The sequence below is a fragment of the Chelonia mydas genome, chromosome 1, assembly GCF_015237465.2.
Source record: "Chelonia mydas isolate rCheMyd1 chromosome 1, rCheMyd1.pri.v2, whole genome shotgun sequence".
NCBI lineage: Eukaryota > Metazoa > Chordata > Testudines > Cheloniidae > Chelonia > Chelonia mydas.
The window spans coordinates 121634954-121654494 of record NC_057849.1 but is presented as its reverse complement, the minus strand read 5'-3'; the positions used below and the strand labels follow the sequence as shown (position 1 = coordinate 121654494).

Genomic DNA, 19541 nt, shown 5'->3' with positions numbered 1-19541 from the left:
AAGAGATGCAGTGACCACAATAACCTTTCTTGATGATAAAAAAGCTTTATTTGTAAACATGTTAAAAACAGTACAACAATCACCCAGTGCCAGGCAGGCCAGCTGCTATTACAACACCCAATCACCAGTTACAAAAGAACTTTTCCAAAACAAAAACAGAGTGTAGCAAGAAGTGCCACCATGACAAAAACCCCTACTGCTGCATGTCACCTGGCCCCTCAGTTCTCCTTTCCCTACTTTCCCCATTTTCTGTACACTTGGTGCCAGGGGAGGGGGATGGAGGTAACCACAGGAGAGTGGGGTAAACACGGAGGACTGCATGGGGTTTAGTTGCCTTGCCCAGCTGTTCCTGGGGCACAATTGCATTGACCACCCCAACATGGAGTTTTCCAAACTGTTTCTGGCCTGAAGGTATGTTGCAGGTCATGGTGTGGGAGAGGCCGCAGGAGCTGGTAATCTTGCAACCATGATTGAGATGAGCCGATCAAACAGTTTTCTGCTGAGCTCTGTCCTCCTCCTCCTCCCTTAGCCACCGTTCCTGTTCCAGGAACTGCATTAACAAGCACCTGCTCCTATGCTGAAACCCAGTCCTCAAGCTGTGTGGCCAGCCTCAGCCTTTCCTCCTGCCTCTCAGTATGCCTCTTCTCCAGTCTTACTTCCCTCTGCTTCTGGTACTGGACTTGTTTGTTGGTCCTCTCAAGAACTTCAACCATGACTTCATCATGGAACCACTTCCGCGAAGGTACGCTGGGCCAAGCTTACTGCAATAAGGTCGAGTTGTGGAGGTACAGCAGCCGGCAGAGGTCGAGGGGCCTGCAACAGGTCAAGAAACAGAGGGTTACTGTCTCACATAGCTCAGTGGAGGAGCGCAGAAATAATTCTTGTGGAATTTCAAGGACATAAAATGTTACATTTAAAAAATGAACTGCAACATATTGTGAGAGTGATTCCTCAGTCCACAGAATCTCCCTGGACAAAGCCTGGTTAATCCCAGCTAAAGTAGTGCAGAGACAATGATAAATGAAAAATTCCAGCTGTTTTTGTTTTACAAAAATTACATAACTACTTGGGTTTGGCATGAGGGGAAGGGTTGGTCAGTGGCCTTGTTACAAAAAGCTTTTTCTACCATTTCAGGCTTTCCACACTTTGGAGGACATAACCCAAGCTGCTGGTGGGAAACCTGCAGTGTATTCAGCCACAGTATTCAATCGTACAGTGACTGAACACACATCTATTGATGGAGTGGGCTAGTCAGCTACTGAGCCCTGGAAAATACGTTCTTCCCCAAAATGTGGAGCTCCTGCTTCAGGAAACGTCTGCAACTACCCACACCCGGGATTGAGTCAGAATTCATGAGAGAATCAACAGGATACTGCATTAGTTTTCATATGCTTGCGCTGTGTTATGGCTGCATGCAAAGATGCAGAACTCCACAACCAGCCTCTTCCCTGCCCCCAGCACATTTTTGGATAAAAATTCTAATTCTAGTCGTTCTTGGGAGAAATGCTTTTGTCACCTATCAACTCGCATGAGTTGCCTCTAACTGAAATGGACTAGATTTGGAAATGAACAGATTTCCCCAATCACATACACAGAGTTCACAGTAGACGGCTCCATAGACCATTGAGCGATTACAGAGCAGAAAACGTAGTCACAGGAACATGATCCAAAACTTACCAGGCTCGGGCGACTTATGCCCCTTCCGTGTCTGCTGCAGGCTCGGCAGTGGGCTGTTCCTTGGAGGGGTACATCAAACAGCTCCTCTGAGCATGGACCCAGAATTTTCTGCTGATCCTTTTCCAAAGCCCGCTCCTGGACCAGTTTCAGCAACATAGTGATTTCATCATCCTCACTCAGTGCCTACTGGTGGCTCCCTCAGTCCTCAGGCTGGATTTTGGGGCCAGCTGGGCACCATCGCACCTGACCAGGTTACTGTGCACCACAGTTGGATCTGAACTGGGTGCAGTACCCAGCACCCGGTCAAACCTCTCATAAGACAGACATGATGTTGGCGAAAGCATAGGATCATGCTCTTGCGATACGTGTTTTATACAACTTGGAACATACACTGGAAGAAGTACTCTCCCTCCATTGCCTGACGTACAAGGCATATCATGATATTTCTTTGCAATTTCCACTTTCTCCCTCCACTCCAAAAAAAATTTTAGTGTGAACTTATTGCTCATGAAAGGGACTAGCCTATTTAAATCCTATTTAAAGGCAGCCATCCAATGGAAATAATGAATGGGTGACCCTCAGCTGAAGGAGGAGCCATAGGACTAGGATTTAATTAAGGTCGATTCTACACTAGGAAATGTTTGCCAGCATAACTATACCAGCAGAGCACAGAAACAGCTTATTACCAGCAAAAGCACTTTTTTGCCAGTGAGACTGAATCTGTAAAAGGACCTTTGCCAGTATAAAAATGTTGCCCCCACAAGCCCCCAAAAATAATGAAAATTCATCACACCACCAACCAACACCACTACACCGACAACTTTCTAGTGCAGACCTGACCTAAGCACTGGGGACAAAAAATGACAAACAAGAACGGGAGGGTTATAGGGACAAAATAAGGAAACCAAAAGGAGACACCCAGCAGAGAATCCCAAACAGTGCACAATGAACCAAACAGTGGCTCTCCTGTCTAAAGAGACATGAGAACCACTCAGATAAACTCTGCCCCAATGTGTGCATGGGCAAGGGAATGGAAAAAGGTCCCCAAATAACAAAGAATCACAGAATCACAGGATTGAAAGCGACTTCGCAAGGTCATCTAGTCCAGTCCCCTGCACTCATGGCAGGGCTAAGTATTGTCTAGACCATCCCTGACAGTTGTCTATCTAACCTGCTCTTAAAAATCTTCAATGATGGATATTCCACAACCTCCCTAGGCAATTTATTCCAGTACTTACCTACCCTGACAGGAAGTTTTTCCTAATGTCCAACCTAAACCACCCTTGCTGCAATTCAAGCCCATTGCTTCTTGTCCTATCCTTAGAGGACAAGGAGATCAATTTTTCTCCCTCCTTCTTATAATAATCCTTTATGTACTTGAAAACTATCATGTCCCCTCTCAGTCTTCTCTTCTCCAGATGAAATAAACCCAATTTTTTCGATCTCCCATCATAGGTCGTGTTTTCTAAACCATTTTTGTTGCTCTTCTCTGGACTTTCTCCAATTTGTCCACATCTTTCCTGAATGTGGAACCCAGAACTGGACACAATACTCCAGTTAAGGCCTAATCAGCGCGGAGTAGAGCAGAAGAATTACTTCTTGTGTCTTGCTTATAACACTCCTGCTAATACATCCCAGAATGATGTTTGCTTTTTTTGCAACAATGCTACACTGTGATTCATGTTTAGCTTGTGATCCACTATGATCTTCAGATTCCTTTCCGCAGTACTCCATCCTTGGCAGTCATTTCCCATTTTGTATGTGTGCAACTGATTGTACCTTCCTAAGTGGAGTACTTTGTATTTGTCCTTATTGAATTTCATCCTGTTTACTTCAGACCATTTCTCCAGTTTGCCCAGATCATTTTAAATTTTAATCCTATCCTCCAAAGCACTTGCAACCCCTCCCAACTTGGTATCGTCCACAAACTTTAAAAATGTACCCTCTATGTCACTATTTAAATCAGTGGCTCTCAACCTTTCCAGACTGCTGTACCCCTTTCAGGAGTCTGATTTGTCTTGCCTGCCCCCCAAGTTTCACCTCATTTAAAAATTACTTGCTTACAAAATCAGACATAAAAATACAAAAGTGTCACATCACTATTACTGAAAAATTTCTTACTTTCTTATTTTTACCATATAATTATAAAATAAATCAATTGAAATATAAATATTGTACTTACATTTCAGTATATAGTATATAGGTCAGTATAAACAAGTCATTGTCTGTATGAAATTTTAGTTTGTACTGACTTCGCTAGTGCTTTTTATGTAGCCTATTGTAAAACTAGGCAAATATCTAGATGAGTTGATGTACCCCCTGGAAGACCTTTGAATACCCCAAGGGGTACATGTACTCCTGGCTGAGAACCACTGATCTAAATCATTGATGAAGATATTGAATAGAACTGGACCCAGAACTGATCCCTGTGGGACCCCACTGGATATGCCCTTCCATCTTGACTGTGAATCACTGATAACTACTCTCTGGAAACAGTTTTCTAACCAGTCATTGACCCACGTTATAGTAGCTATCTAGGTTGTATTTCCTGAGTTTATCAGGAAGTCATGCAAGACAGTATCAAAAGCCTTACTAATATCAAGATATACCATCTGCTGCTTCCCTCACAGTTTCAAGTAACCCCTGTCAAAGAAAGCTATTAGGTTTGTTTGATTTGCTCTTGACAAATCCATGCTGACTGTTACTTATCACCTTATTATCGTCTAGGTATCTGCAAACTGATTGCTTAATTATTTGCTCCATTATCTTTCTGGGTACTGAAGTTAAGTTGACTGGTCTGTAATTCCCCAGGCTGTCCTTATTTCCCTTTTTACAGATTGGCACTACATTTGCCCTTTTCCAGTCCTCTGGAATTTCTCCCAGTTTTCCATGACTTTCCAAAGATAATCATTAATGGCTCAGATATCTCCTCAGTCAGCTCCTTGAGTATTCTATGATGTCTCTCCCATTGAGATTCCTCCTCCTGGACTGATGGACAGCCATCTTGGCCAGTGCCAAGAAGAGGTGGTCAAGGAAGTCTATCCACAGACACAGGTAAAGCATGGGATGCAGCAGTGAAATGTTTACCACACTCCCTGCCTATGTTCCTCAAACCTGAAGTGGAGAGGCCACTAGTAGCATGAGGGCAGGTTAACCTCGGTATAGATTTAAGCCTGTTCTTTTTCTGCCAAACCTGCCAACAAAGTTGTCAACTAGTGCCATGTGGGTGGTGGTTTATGTGATGTAGATCCTTGTGCACTGATAACAGTATAAAGATCAGCAGTTCATTTCACACTGACCCAGTCAGTTATTTGCTTGGATTCCAGTGGAATATTAATGAGATGCTGATGCTACAGGCCCCAAGTTTATCAAGACAGCACCACGAATAGCTAAGAGTGGCATTTTTCTGGGAATATATCACTGATTTATGACAACATTAGCCCAGAGAGTTGGGAACCTACAAAACAAAGCAGCGTAGGGCTAGGAGGTATGACGAGGGACACATCAGAGAAGGGATTTTTCTTTTTTCTTTATTTTGGGCCTGGATCCACAAATCCTAGGCCTTATATAATTTTGCTGGGTGGGTATGGACAGCAACGGATGAAGGGGACAAAGAAGTACGAATAATCATGGTCATTTTTTAACATTGCCTCTCCAAAGCCTTGCCAAAAGTATTTTCACCAATTTTTGCTAAACAAAATACAGAATTTCATCAAGCTGTAGAAACAGAATATTTATTAATTCCCTTTGTAGCATGGCAGTTCCATTCATTTCCCACATCCATTGTCATAAAGGCCCATTTACAAAAGTTACTCCTGGGAAGTTAGATTGTATATTTCATTAACTTGATTGAAAATTGGGAGATTTTTTTTAATCTGTGGGCTCTCTCATTATTCAAAAGACTTTACAATGTATAAGGCAACTTTCAAGGGGAGAAGAGGCCACCTTTGCAATTAATCATAAACAGCTACAAAAAAATCCAACAGATGCCAGGTGATCAGCTGGCTCATAGGAAGCAAAGCAACAGGGAAAAAGTAGAAAGGAAGGCTGCATGGTCCTTGGCATGATACAATACCAGTGGACTAGTCAGTTGTTTTATACTTTATTATCGTCTTGTACCTTTCTCATGCTTGTTTAACGTACTGGGGCTGGGAAGTGAAACAAACAGTTAGCCCCAGATAGCAGCCCTCCACTTATTCAGCAGAAGAAAGGACATCTGGTATCCACCAGAGACAACCCACCAATTGAAAGATAGAGGTTTAATGTCCCTCTTAAACAAACCCATTTTCACTCTGAAACAATGAGAATATGCAAAAAGTAGCCAGGCAGAGATACCTTTTATAAAGGAATTCCCCGGCTGCTACTGCTAGAGGTCTGTGCGTGGTATAAACAAACTGGAATAAGGTTTCACAGTCTTCAGATGATAACGCATCCTCACAGTTTCTATGCAAAGATATAATACAAGTTATTATGCATATTTAACTAGAAAGAATTATATGTATCCTAATCTTGGGACCTGATTCTCTACTGCCTTGCAGTTCATATAGTCAGTTGCACCTCTGCAAATTGAATCTTGATATGCTACCTAACCAGAGCAGTAGCATTTTTGTACTCGCCTTGTAGAGATGGAAGTGTCTACATAACATACAAGGAATGAAGAATTAGGCTCTTTGTACAGGCATAAACATTCACATAAAAAAGCATGGTTAAGGCTGCTTGGTTCTCAAGGCAAAAAAAAAATAAAACCCAAAATTAGTTACAAAAAAGGAAAGTCATAACACAGTATTTTTAATCTTGGATTGTTTGCCACAGAAAATTATAATACAGATCAAATATCCTGTATTTTTCTAAATAAAATTGTTTAAAGCTATTTAATCAAGAGGTTAAAACCGATATTCAATTCCAATGAGCCTATGTAGAAGCCCATTTTAAAAATCACAGCAGAAGCATGCTCAATAGGAAGCTGACCAGCATGCCAAAGACCAGAACTATTTATTGAAAAACCTAAAAGTCACAGTTTTTGCAATAAGTATACATTTCTCATTTACATAGCCCTTTACACCTTCAGAGCACCATGTAAATGTTAATCAATCCTCCAACACACACCCCGTGAGGTCAGAAAGTATTATCTCCATTTTACAGAGAAGAAAATTGAAGCAGAGAAGGTTGAGTGACTTGTACAAGGCTATAGATGGAGTCAAGATCAAAGCTGAGATGATCATTTAGAAATTCCAGGTTCCTACTCCTGCTTGCATGCCATTGGATAACACTGTCAACAGAACAAAGAGCAATGAGACCCTTCTACTTCTGGGATAGTATGGGAGGGGAAAGGTGAGCTAACTATGATGGGGTAGAGATTATACTTGTAGGGGTTTTTATTTTATTTATTTATTAAATAGTACTGCTATCAGCCCCAAGAGGTTACATCTTTTAATGCACAGCTCTCTATATATGTGGCCTACTACAACTTCTAAAAACAAGGCTCTCAATTTTGCAGCTGCCAGAACCGACATCCTAGTCGCACATTGCTCCTCTTCTATAATGGCTACCAGCTCTTTCGTCACCAGCACTGTCTTGCCTCTTAGCATTTTGACAAGTCCCAAATTTAAAAATACAATGCCTCTAGCACCCTCAAATCCTAGTTCCCAGCAGTTAAATATTAAGCAGAGGTGTCTCACTGACAACTACTTGAACTAACACTGGGTGAAGGTTTGTGGGAGATTATAACACATAAAAAAGACAGAGCAGCTCTTAAACTAATCTACAAACATTGGCTGTGGTTTAAAACAGTAGGAGAGTAGTGCGTTGGAAGCCCCAGGGTACTTGAACAGAGGGCATGCTGTCTGTTGGCTTTTCACTTCTGTGAGCCAACAAGGTCTCAAAAGTCATAAGTTGATCATTATGGTTTATTTCCCTGTGCACTATTTGCTTATTTTTGCTGAAAAGTTCCCTGCTATTTTTAATGAAAGTTCTCTCTCCTGCTAGGTTGCACTCAGTAAACTTGCTTATAATGATCACTGGCACAGTAAACAGGTCTTTATAGTGAAAATGATGATGATATGCCAAGTAAATATTGACTGGAACTGGTCTAATAGTAATTATATACTAAATAAATGCCATGCCACGTGTGGGAGGGGAAGGTGACACAGAGGGGATGGCAAATAAATTTTATTAAGATAATGTTGAAGTAAAAAAGAAAACGGTACAGAGTTTAGGCATAGAAGTTTCTGGTTATCAGGGAATAAGGTACAGATTATCAAAGGGTGCGAAATTCGGTTTAGGAATGGGTGGCGTAAGGAATACATAATCTGCAATCTCCCCAATTGGGGGGTAAAAGTTTAACCGGTCAAAGTACAGACATTGAGATATGGGGGTATGTTGTCCATATAATGGCTATGTTCACGTGTGGAGTATAATGAGTGGATACGATGATGGGGATGGATCTACCCTCTTTTGGTGGGATTTAATGTTCAGTGAGTTTATGGTTCCAGTTCTCTATTACATTATTATTCAGCCATCTTTAGGACTGGTGAAATAGTGAAAAAATATATTTATGGATAAGTTACTCAGTGATTTTGATTTGAAACATTTAAAATTACTACATACAAATATGATTCAAGCAGCTCCTGTGTGGAGTTCTGTACAGTATATGAGCATCCAGCTATGTATCCTGTGAAGCCTGGATTAAAATTTTAATTACAAGGGCTGATGTAGTTGAGTGGTATTCACCTTCTATTTACTTTTACATCCCATAATCATGTTGAGTGGTGTCAAATGACCATACCAAATAGCACTTACAGAAGTAAGAGTTGCCCAACCAGCTTTGTATCAGTAAAAGTATGGAGAACTGAGTGAAATAAGCCAACTGTTTAATATAATTTTTATTCACTGTAATATCAATACAGCATAAGTCCTCTATAAACACTTCTTTTCTAGGTTTCAGAGTGGTAGCCATGTTAGTCTGTATCAGCAAAAACCACGAGGAGTACTTGTGGCACCTTAGAGACTATTTGTTAGGCCATGTCTACACTATGAAAATACTCCGATTTTACAGAAGTTGATTTTTGGGAACAGATTATATAAAGTAGTGTGCATGCGTCCATACTAAGCACATTAATTCGGCGGTGTGCGTCCACAGTACCGTGGCAAGCGTCGACATGCCGAGCGGTGTACTGTGGATAGCTATCCCACAGTTCCCGCTGACCATTGGCATTCTGGGCTGAGCTCCCAAACCCTGATGGAGCCAAAAATTTGTCGCAGGTGGTTATGGGTAAATGTCATCAGTCAACCTTCCCTCCCTCCATGAAAGCAACAGCAGAAAATCATTTTGAGCCCTTTTCCCTGGATTGCCCGAGCAGATGCCATAGCACAGCAAGCATGGAGTCCATTCACCTCACCGCAGCAGTTATGACCATTGTAAACACCTCGCACATTATTCAGCAGTATATGCAGAACCAGCACCTGAAAAACCAGGCAAGGAGGCGACGGCAGTGTGGTGATGAGGACATGAACACAGATTTCTCTAAAACCGCGGTCCCCGGCAATTTGGAGATCATGGTGTTACTAGGACAGGTTCATGCCATGGAACGCCAATTCTGGGTCCGGGAAACAAACACAGACTGGTGGGACCGCATAGTGTTGCAGGTTTGGGATGATTCCCAGTGGCTCCGAAACTTTCGCATGCGTAAGGGCACTTTCATGGAACTTTGTGACTTGCTTTCCCCTGCCCTGAAGTGCCAGAATACCAAGATGAGAGCAGCCCTCACAGTTCACGAGTGGCAACAGCCCTGTGGAAGCTTGCAACGCCAGACAACTACAGGTCAGTCGGGAATCAATTTGGAGTGGGCAAATCTACCATGGGGGTTGCTGTGATGCAAGTAGCCAATGCAATCATTGAGCTGCTGCTATCAAACATAGTGACTCTGGGAAATGTGCAGGTCATACTAGATGGCTTTGCTGCAATGGGATTCCCTAACTGTGGTGGGGCTATACTCAGAACACATATCCCTATCTTGGGACCGGACCACCAGGGCAGCCAGTACATAAATCGCAAGGGGTACTTTTCAATGGTGCTGCAAGCACTGGTGGATTACAAGGGATGTTTCACCAACATCAATGTGGGATGGCCGGGAAAGGTTCATGACGCTCGCGTCTTCAGGAACTCTGGTCTGTTTAAACAGCTGCAGGAAGGGATTTACTTCCCAGACCAGAAAATAACTGTTGGGGATGTTGAAATGCCTATAATTTTCCCTGGGGACCAAGCCTACCCCTTAATGCCCTGGCTCATGAAATCATACACAGACACCCTGGACAGTAGTAAGGAGTTGTTCAACTGTAGGCTGAGCAAGTGCAGAATGTTGTTAGAGTGCGCATTTGGACGTTTAAAGGGTCGCTGGCGCAGTTTACTGACTTGCTCAGATCTCAGCTAAACCAATATTCCCATTGTTATTGCTGTTTGCTGTGTGCTCCACAATCTCAGTGAGAGTAAGGGGGAGACGTTTATGGCGGTGTGGGAGGTTGAGGCAAATTGCCTGGTCGCTGAATACGTGCAGCCAGACACCAGGGTGGTTAGAAGAGCACAGCAGGAAGCACTGCGCATCAGAGAAGCTTTGAAAACCAGTTTCATGACTGGCCAGGGTACTGTGTGACACTTCTGTTTGTTTCTCCTTGATGAAAACCCGCCCCCTTGAATCATAGAATATCAGGGTTGGAAGGGACCTCAGGAGGTCATCTAGTCCAACCCCTTGCTCAAAGCAGGACCAATCCCCGACTAAATCATCTAATCATCTTGGTTGCCTCTAAATTCCCTGTAAGCCACCCGCCCTCCCCCCTTCGATCACAGCTTGCTTGCAAAGGAAATAAAGTCACTATCGTTTAAAAAACATGTATTCTTTATTAATTGATTATAAAAATAGGGAGATAACTCACAAGGTAGCCTGGGTGGGGTGTGGGAGGAGGGAAGGAAAAGGCCACTTCAAAACCTGTTGAATGACAGCCTTCTGTTGCTTGGGCTGTCCACTGGTGTGGAGTTGTTGGGTGCCCGCAGCCTCCCCCCGCCACCCCGGCGTTCTTGGGTGTCCAGGTGAGGAGGCTATGGAACTTGGGGAGGAGGGAAGGCAGTTAAACAGGGGCTGCAGCGACAGTCTGTGATCCTGCTGCCGTTCATGAACCTCCACCAGACGCCAGAGCATGTCCGTTTGATCCCGCAGTAGCCCCAGCGTTGCATCATGCCTTCTCTGATCTTCCTGCTGCCATCCCTCCTCACGTTCATCGGCCACTTTCCTGTACTCTGCTATTGTGTCCCTCCACACATTCTGCTGAGCTCTGTCAGTGCCAGATGACTGCCTGAGCTTAGAGAACATTTCATTGTGCGTGCGTTTTTTTTGCTGCCTGATCTGAGATAGCCTTGGGGATGGAGGAGGGAGGCTTGAAACATTTGCAGCTGCTGGAGGAAAAAAGGGAGTGATGTATTTTAAAAGATACATTTTACAGAACAATGGCTATACTCTTTCACGGTGAACACACTATTCACATTACATAGCACATGTGATTTTGGTACAAGGTCGTATTTTGCATCTTATATTGAGTGCCTGAAGCTTTGGTGTTAGAGATCACACACACAGTGCTGGGCAACAGAATTCGGCTTGCAGGCAGCCATGGTAAGCCATAGTCTTTCAGCTTCTGCACCCTTCCTAACAGCAGCGCCCTCGTCTCCCATACCAAGCAAAGCACGTTGAGTTGGCCATTTAGTGCTGCGGTTTTCTTGTTAACGTGCAGCAGCAGAAATCAAAGTAAACCCACCCCCCATCCAACTCTCTGGGATGATTGCTTTACCCTTCACCCCACCTCGTGGCTGGTAGCAGGGAAGATCCCTGCTAGCCAAACGCGAACAGCTCAGCGCCAATGCCCCCCGTGTGGCTAACTGCGGGGAGGATTTCTTTTTAGCCACAGGCAAACAGCCCAGTAGGAACGGCCACTTTTGAATGTCCCCTTAATTAAATTCCCCTATTTCAACCAGGTTACCGTGAATGATATCACTCTCCTGAGAATAACGCAGAGAGAAGAACAACGGATGTTGCTTGAATGCCAGCAAACACCGGGACCATACACTGCCAGGCTTTGTCATGCAATGATACCAGATTACTTGCTACTAGCATGGCGTGGTAAAGTGTCCTACCATGGAGGACGGAATAAGGCTGCTCTCCCCAGAAACCTTCTGCAAAGGCTTTTAGAATACCTCCAGGAGAGCTTCATGGAGATGTCCCTGGAGGATTTCCGCTCCATCCCCAGACACATTAACAGACTTTTCCAGTAGCTGTACTGGCCACGAATGCATTCCAAGTCCTCAGAGCTACTTAATCATTAAAAAACGCTTGTTTTTATAACATGTATTATATTTTAAAAGGTACACTCACCAGAGGTCCCTTCTCCAGCTTGGTGGGTTGGGAGGGTATTTCAGTCAGGGTGAGAAAAAGATCCTGGCTGTCAGGGAGAACGGTGTGCTGTGTGCTCTCCTCAAGCTCCTCCTCCTCATCTTCCCCGTCCACAAAATCCTCAGGTATGGCGGAGAGTACCCCATCATCGGAGACCACAGACAGGGGTGGGGTAGTGGTGGCAGCCCACCCTAGAATTGCATGCAGCTCAGCATGACTGAGAAGCGGCATGTCTGGGGCTCTGTCCCGGAGCGTCCGTTCGATTCTTTGGTTTTCTGGTACGCTTGTCTGAGCTCCTTAAGTTTCACATGGCACTGTACTGCGTCCCTGCTGTAGCCTCTGTCCCTCATGGCCTCGGAGATTTTTTGAAATGTTTTAGCATTTTGTCTTTTGGAACATAGTTCTGATAGCAGAGATTCCTCTCCCCATACAGCGATCTAATCCAGTACCTCCCATTAGGTCCATGCTGGAGCTCTTTTTCGATTCTGGGACTGCATGGTCACCTGTGCTGATGAGCTCGCCTGGCTAAACAGGAAATGAGATTCAAAAGTTCCCGGGACTTTTCCTGTACACCTGGCCAGTGCATCCGAGTTCAGAGTGCTGTCCAGAGTGGTCACAATGGTGCACTGTGGGATAGCTCCCGGAGGCCAATACCTTAGAATTGAGTCCACACTAACCCTAATTCGAAACAGCGATGTCGATTTCAGCGCTAATCCCCTCGTTGGGGAGGAGTACAGAAATCGGTTTTAAGAGCCCTTTATGTCGAAAAAAATGGCTTTGTTGTGTGGACGGGTGCAGGGATAATTCGATTTAACGCTGCTAAATCAGACAAACTCGTAGTGTAGACCAGGCGTTAGTCTCTAAGGTGCCACAAGGACTTCTTTTCTAGGAAGCTGTCCAATGCAAATTCTCTACCTATTTGCAACTCTCTCTCACCCTCTTTTTAAAAGCTGGGATCAAACTGAAATGGCAGTTCTACGTGAAGGTGTTGTAGTCTGGGACACCTTTGGCCAGAGACGTGCAATGTTTGAGATAGGGGGCTATTTCTTGTTCTTTACATTAGTTCTCTCTCTTCACTATATTGCAAGGTGACAGAGAGGGACAGGTATTACATTCACTGCAACAAGTCTTTCTTTTTCTTAACCCCTTTGATAGGTGAAGTGCTTGGCAACATGTCTATAGTTATAAAAAGCCTCTCTGGGGACAAGTTACAAGATTTCATACAAACTATTTCTAGCCATGGGAGGGAAAGGCTAAAAATGGGGTGAAATCCAGTTTTGTCACTTTCTTCAAAGGGACCAGAATTTCACCCCAGGTATTTTACCTTTACTCAGTTTTCCCTTCATTAGGGAAGTGTTAGGTAAGGTGTGACCTCAGCTCCTTTTACAGAACGCTCTCTGGTGGCACAGGAGTGCAGCAGGGAAAAATGAGCCACCTCTACCTGATATGAGCTGCCAGACGGGCATAACATTCTTTTTTAAAAAATCCATTAATTAAGCAGACAGAAGATCTGAATGTGCATCTGTTCTCTTGTCTTTCACACAGTGCTCAGCAGTTGCTTACTGTAAGATGTCAACGTTTCCACTTGAAAGATACCTGACCAGTTCAGATACTACTTACCTATACAGAGGGCAATACCTAGCTACACCTACTACAATGGCGATTTTAGAAGTATTTCCTCAATAAAAGGGGTGCCTTCTTTTGTACACATAAGCCAATAATCACACATTCAAAGAACACTTTATGTAGTGCAATACTACTGGGGCAAATTTACAGCCCTTCAAATGCCAAGTGACAGATAAAGGTTAAGCCAGAAGTGCCTGCCAGTATTTAGATGCCTAAAAATAAGCACAGCTTTCCACATACCAATGCCATGATATATCTCGCTTCAGTGTGAACAGGCAAGGAAGAAGGAAGACGGGATACGTACACCAGGGAGAGAGCAAAGAGACTATTTGTTCTGGATGCCAAACATTAGCTGGGAAATCTCACGTCTTCTCTTTTGTTTTACATTTCATGAGATGACCTTGGAAGCAGAAGACCCACTGCCTTCTCAACATGAGAGGGAAGAATGAACAGGGGCTGCCTGTACCATCTCAGTTGTGTGCAATTTACTTATATTCCAAGACAAAAAAACCACTACATCTAAGCAGAATTAAAATATCTGTAACATAAGGGTAAACAAACCCAACCAAACAAAAAAAAACCCACCTTACAAGGATGTTGTAATTATCCCACACCCAAACATTACATGCTAAGAAAATTCAGAGAAAACATCGCACTTAAGAAATCCCAACAAGAATGGAAATGCAGAGTTATATGAACAACCTTAATGCTCCCCCTTAGCATCGCTATCCAATAAGCATGATTAAGGCATTTAAGGGTTTGTGGTCCCAGATTAGATTAAACTGATTTTTGAGGATATGGGGGGGCGGGGGTGTTTTCTTCATGTTTCCCTTCTTGGTGTCAATACAGGCATGACAGTAAAGTGTCATCTGCATACACAAAACAAGAGGTGAAATCCTGGCCCCACTGAAGTCAGTGGGAGTTTTGCCATTGACTTCAAACAGGACCAGGATTTCATCCAAGATCTATGATCTGTCAGGACAAGGGAAGGTGTCAAATATTAGAGAGGTGCTAAAGGGCAAGGGCTTCAGCACTAAAAGGATGGGTTTGTTTTAGTTCCAGAGCACACACTGGAGAGGAAAGAAAGCTCTTTTCTCTTTTTAAGTGGTCTCAAGAAGGGGAAGAAACTAGGGCTGGCAGGCATTTTGAAGCCAGAGGTTAGCAGAGGTGCATGATGGCAGGAAGATGGCTGCAGGAGATAAGGGATAACAGAAGGAGTGATTAGCTTATACCATCACCATCATGAAGGAGGAGAGGGGTCTTTCGCTTTTACATTGTTTGGGACAGGCTTGGTTCTTCCTTCAAAAAATCTCAAAGCATTCTCATATCTCTACGTTAATGGTGTCATGGGTGCTGACTCCATGGGTGTTCCGGGGCTGGAGCCCTCAGGGAAAAAAACAACGGGTGCTCATCACCCACCAGCCACAGCTGTTCACCGCCCCCGCTCATCAGCTGATGGGGAGCACAGTGCACCCACCAAACAGCTGATGGGGGCGGTGGGTCTACATTACACAGTTTTGTCGACACAAGGCAGCTTACTGAATTATCTAGTTCAGTTCCTGGCCAAGGTGGCATTATTTGCTATGGTATACTTACTAGAGTTTTGCCAGCTCTAATTTTGAAGTGCTTTAAATAATGAGGCTTCTACCACTTCAGTTAGAGTCAATTTCACAGTCTAACAGAGAAACAGGAAGGGCAGGGATGTTTTTAAAGCACAAGCGTAGGATCTCTCTACCCAATTTCTGGCTCCTGCCAAAGACTGTGTGTGAAACCAGAGATGCCTAACTTCTCAGCCTCAGCTTTCCTCTGTAAAATAAGGATAACACTACTCACCTATTTCACAGGGCTGTAGTGAGAATTACTTAATTTTTTACGCCAGTATGGTATTTTAATTAGATGGCATTAAGAATGCAAAGTATTAATAGTTCTCACTGATAAGCAGCTTTTCCTGATGCCAAACTTAAGTTTTCTCTGTGATCTTAGGCCACACTACACTGTATACAGGCTTGGTTCTTCCTTCAAAAAATCTCAAAGCATTCTCATATCTCTACGTTAATGGTGTCATGGGTGCTGACTCCATGCCTGTTCCGGGGCTGGAGCCCTCAGGGAAAAAACAGCGGGTGCTCATCACCCACCAGCCACAGCTGTTCACCGCCCCCGCTCATCAGCTGATGGGGAGCACAGTGCACCCACCAAACAGCTGATGGGGGCGGTGGGTCTACATTACACAGTTTTGTCGACACAAGGCAGCTTATGTTGACCTAACTATGAAGTTGTATACACTGCAATGCTCCTCCCACCAGTTTAACTCGCCTGCTACTTTGACATAATAAAACCACTTCAATGAGAGGCACAGAGCTCAGGGCGACATAGTTAGAGTGATGTAGTGACACTGCATTGCTTACGTTGCCCTAAGTGGCCTCCAAGAGGTGTCCCACAATGCCTACCCTGGCCACTCTTTTGAACTCCACTGCCCTGCAGCCAGGTACACAGTCTCTTCCAGTTTTCTCGGCGTGGAGAGCTCACATAGCAACTGCCTAGCTGAACATGCCGCTCCATGCAGCAAACCCACTCCTGCCTGGAGTACACCAGAGTTGTTGGATCTCCTGGGTCTGTGGGGAGAGAAGGCTTTGCAGTCACAGCTCCACTCCAGCAGCAGGAACTTGCTCAGGGCATGGAGGTGAAGGGCTGTGATAGACACACATAGCAGTGCCATGTAAAAATCAAAGAGCTGCAGCAGGCATAGCAGGAGGCAAGGGAGGCAAATATTAGCCTCTGGTGCAGAGTTGCAGACCTGCCACTCTACAAGGAGGAGGCTGAGGTCAGGGTGGTGGTGAATAGCCTTCTCCTCCCCGCCTTGAGCTCCTCTTATAGCTTTGTGTTCATAATGCACAGCACAATACTAAAGAGCAGTAAAGGCTCTATGCTTTCTGACACAGATGGCTGGCTCGCAGGTTACCAGGACAGTTGAAAAGCAGCTGGAAACCTAGTAGGATGCCCATGGAATGCTGAGATTGAGAAACCTGCATCATGAGATGCTGTGCCTGCCCCATATGGCACTGCAAACCCTTCCCAAATCATCCTGCGGCCAGTTGCACAGTGGGATAGCTACCCACAGTGCACTGCTCTCTGTGTCGATGCAAGAGCAGCTACTGTGGATGCGCTCCGCCAACACCAGGAGCGTAGTGGGGACATGGAACTGCAGTTTAATTACAGTGGTGGTTGGATGTCAAAGTAACTTAATGACAGGTTTCAGAGTAGCAGCCGTGTTAGTCTGTAGCTTACGAAAGCTTATGCTCAAATAAATTGGTTAGTCTCTAAGGTGCCACAAGTACTCCTTTTCTTTTTGCGAATACAGACTAACACGGCTGCTACTCTGAAACCTGTCATTATGCAAGGCACTGCATTTAGCCGTATGGAGTGGAAATCTATCAACTTCATGAAAAAACAGGTACAGATACAGACAGACTTCATCTTCCTTTCCAATGCAAACAGATGGACATTGTACCAAAAGGACTGAAGGCAAAGGAATGCATCTGATGAAGTGAGCTGTAGCTCACGAAAGTTATGCTCAAATAAATTGGTTAGTCTCTAAGGTGCTACAAGTACTCCTTTTCTTTTAACGTAACTTAAGTCGACTTAACTTTGTACTGTAGACATAGCCTTAGTCTCATCATTTCTAATTATAACCAGATTTGTGTGAGCCAAAATAATTTTTCCCCCTGGTTATTTACATTCTCCAGCTACTTGTAGACTTGTGTACACCCCTTCTAACCTTTCCTAATCAGTCATTTCCTCAACAGTCATTTTTGTTATTCTTTTCTGAACTTTCTCTACTCTTTCTGGCAGTGAAGAGTCTAGAAGTGAGCACATTAATTCACTCTCACTGAAGCACTATAATGAGGGAGCATGGCATTCTGTTCCTTTGTCGCTATATCTCGAAACAGAGTGCCCCAAAGCCCTTTTTACTGACATCTTGCATTGCAACCTCACGTCTATTTGCCGTCCACTAGGGTTCCCAAATATCTTTCAGAATTGCTGTTTTCTCACTTCTTCCTTCTACCAAATCTTTGTGGCTCACATTTTTCCTCACATTTTATTTCCTTCTTATTTCTAATGTAAGGCACTTGGTATCACTGCTCTGTCCTCGTTAATGCTGGCAATTCCATGACATTTTGTAGCACCATTTATATTACGATAGCACCTAGAGGTCCAATCAAGCTCCCATCATGCTAAGTGCTGTATCACTCAGCAAAGGAAGTCCCTCACTCAGAGAGCTTACCATTTAATTAAGACAATACGCAAAAATGGATATATACATATGAAGGAATAGGGAGGAGGATAATAAGAACGTGCATTTACACAGGCCAGGTAAGTGCACAGCTTGAGGGTTCTGCATAAGAGTAGAGAAAAGAAGCAGTAAAAAACCTCATCTCATAGACTAGTGTGTGACCAGTTAAAATTATACTCTAAAAAGGGCATTGTGAGGATTGCTGTTAACTTACTCAATAATTCTATACTAAATTTATGTAGTTTAAAGGTTATGCAGAAAGGGGTTACAGGCAGCACTGAAAATTCAAACTAGTATCTGAAAAGACTTTTTAGGCCTCACCAGAAGTATGTCCAGTTAGAACTTAGTTGACAATTCTGCTGATGACGAAACTAGAGCAGAATCCAGCTCCCACAGAAAAGTTGGAACTGCCTGACTAAAGGAGGTGAACATTTTTTTGCCAAGTAAGCAAGCAACTGTGACTGAACACGTACAGGAAGCAGATCGGTTGAACAAATCTAATATTTACAGTCACTCTTTTGTTATTACTCATTTTGAGGAATTTCACAATTCCCAAACCCACCTATTGCGTTTCTGCATGTATTAAGCTGCAGTGCTTAAGACCAGATACTGTCTATGAGCCAAGATATGCTTCCCATGCTATCTTAGGTACGACACCAAGGGTCTATGTCTATACTGCAAGTGAAGGTGTGACTGTAGCATGAGTAGGCATACTCATGCCACCTTAAATCTAGCTAGCGTGGATAACAAGAATAGTGTACATGTGGTGACATGGGCTTCAGCAGAAGCTAGTGTCCAAGTATGTACCCAGGGTCCACAGCAAAGGTATGGCTCAGATTGTTAGCCCTTGCTGAGCCCATGCCACCACATCTACACTGCTACTGTTACCCAGGCTAGCAGGGGTATGCCAACCTTTGCTACAATCACACCTTCACTTGCAGTGTAGACACACATGCGAGTGCTTCTCTGCTCCTGGAATGACAGTAATCACTTCTGAAACGTCTCCCCTGCTGGAAAGGCATCTTTATATAGTCTCTTAAAGCAACTTTATCAGAGAGAGTTTAGCGCAATTCTTCACCCAAAATATTTAGACTGTCCTGTGCTAATTTTATAAGCAAAAGAGATAAGATTCTTGGTTGGCTTTGTGGATAATTCATTTCAGTCCCCAACTCCCATCTTCATCTTCCCAATAATTAAACCAAATCAGCAGGGCTCAGAGTGACTAGGAGCGCTGTTGGCTCTGCAACAGATGGAGAAGAAACAAAGACAACAAGTATGTGGTTGCTGGACCTCTGCCATGGCTTAATCAACAAAAACATGCACTCGTTTTATTTATGAGGAAGTATGTTTTATAACGGACAAGTGTTGTTTGGAAAACTTCTTAGGAGGAACTGCGCAGTGCTGGAAATCTAATTTTAAACTTTGTTTAGACAAGGCTTTCCTAAAAACACAGACAATCAATAAACTTTTTGACTATAGTTAGCATTCATGAGTTTAGTGAGAACATGAACCCA

At 43.8% G+C, this 19541-nt stretch overlaps 1 protein-coding gene across 25 annotated transcripts in view; it reads right to left on the bottom strand.

Moving 5' to 3' along the window:
- The window catches only part of LOC102936729 (cohesin subunit SA-2), a 159679-nt gene that overhangs the window by 97649 nt on the left and 42489 nt on the right, over positions 1 to 19541 (bottom strand). For 23 of the 25 annotated variants that reach the window (XR_006287816.1, XR_006287817.1, XR_006287818.1 and 20 more), the window contains exon 15: positions 6013 to 6120. The exons of the other annotated variants lie outside the window; for them this stretch is intronic. Coding sequence is in view for 17 of the 23 variants with exons in the window: in XM_043537724.1 (XP_043393659.1) it covers positions 6013 to 6120 (108 nt within the window). In the remaining 6 variants the exon portion in view is untranslated. The remainder of the gene's footprint in view (positions 1 to 6012; positions 6121 to 19541) is intronic. 25 annotated transcript variants of the gene reach the window in all.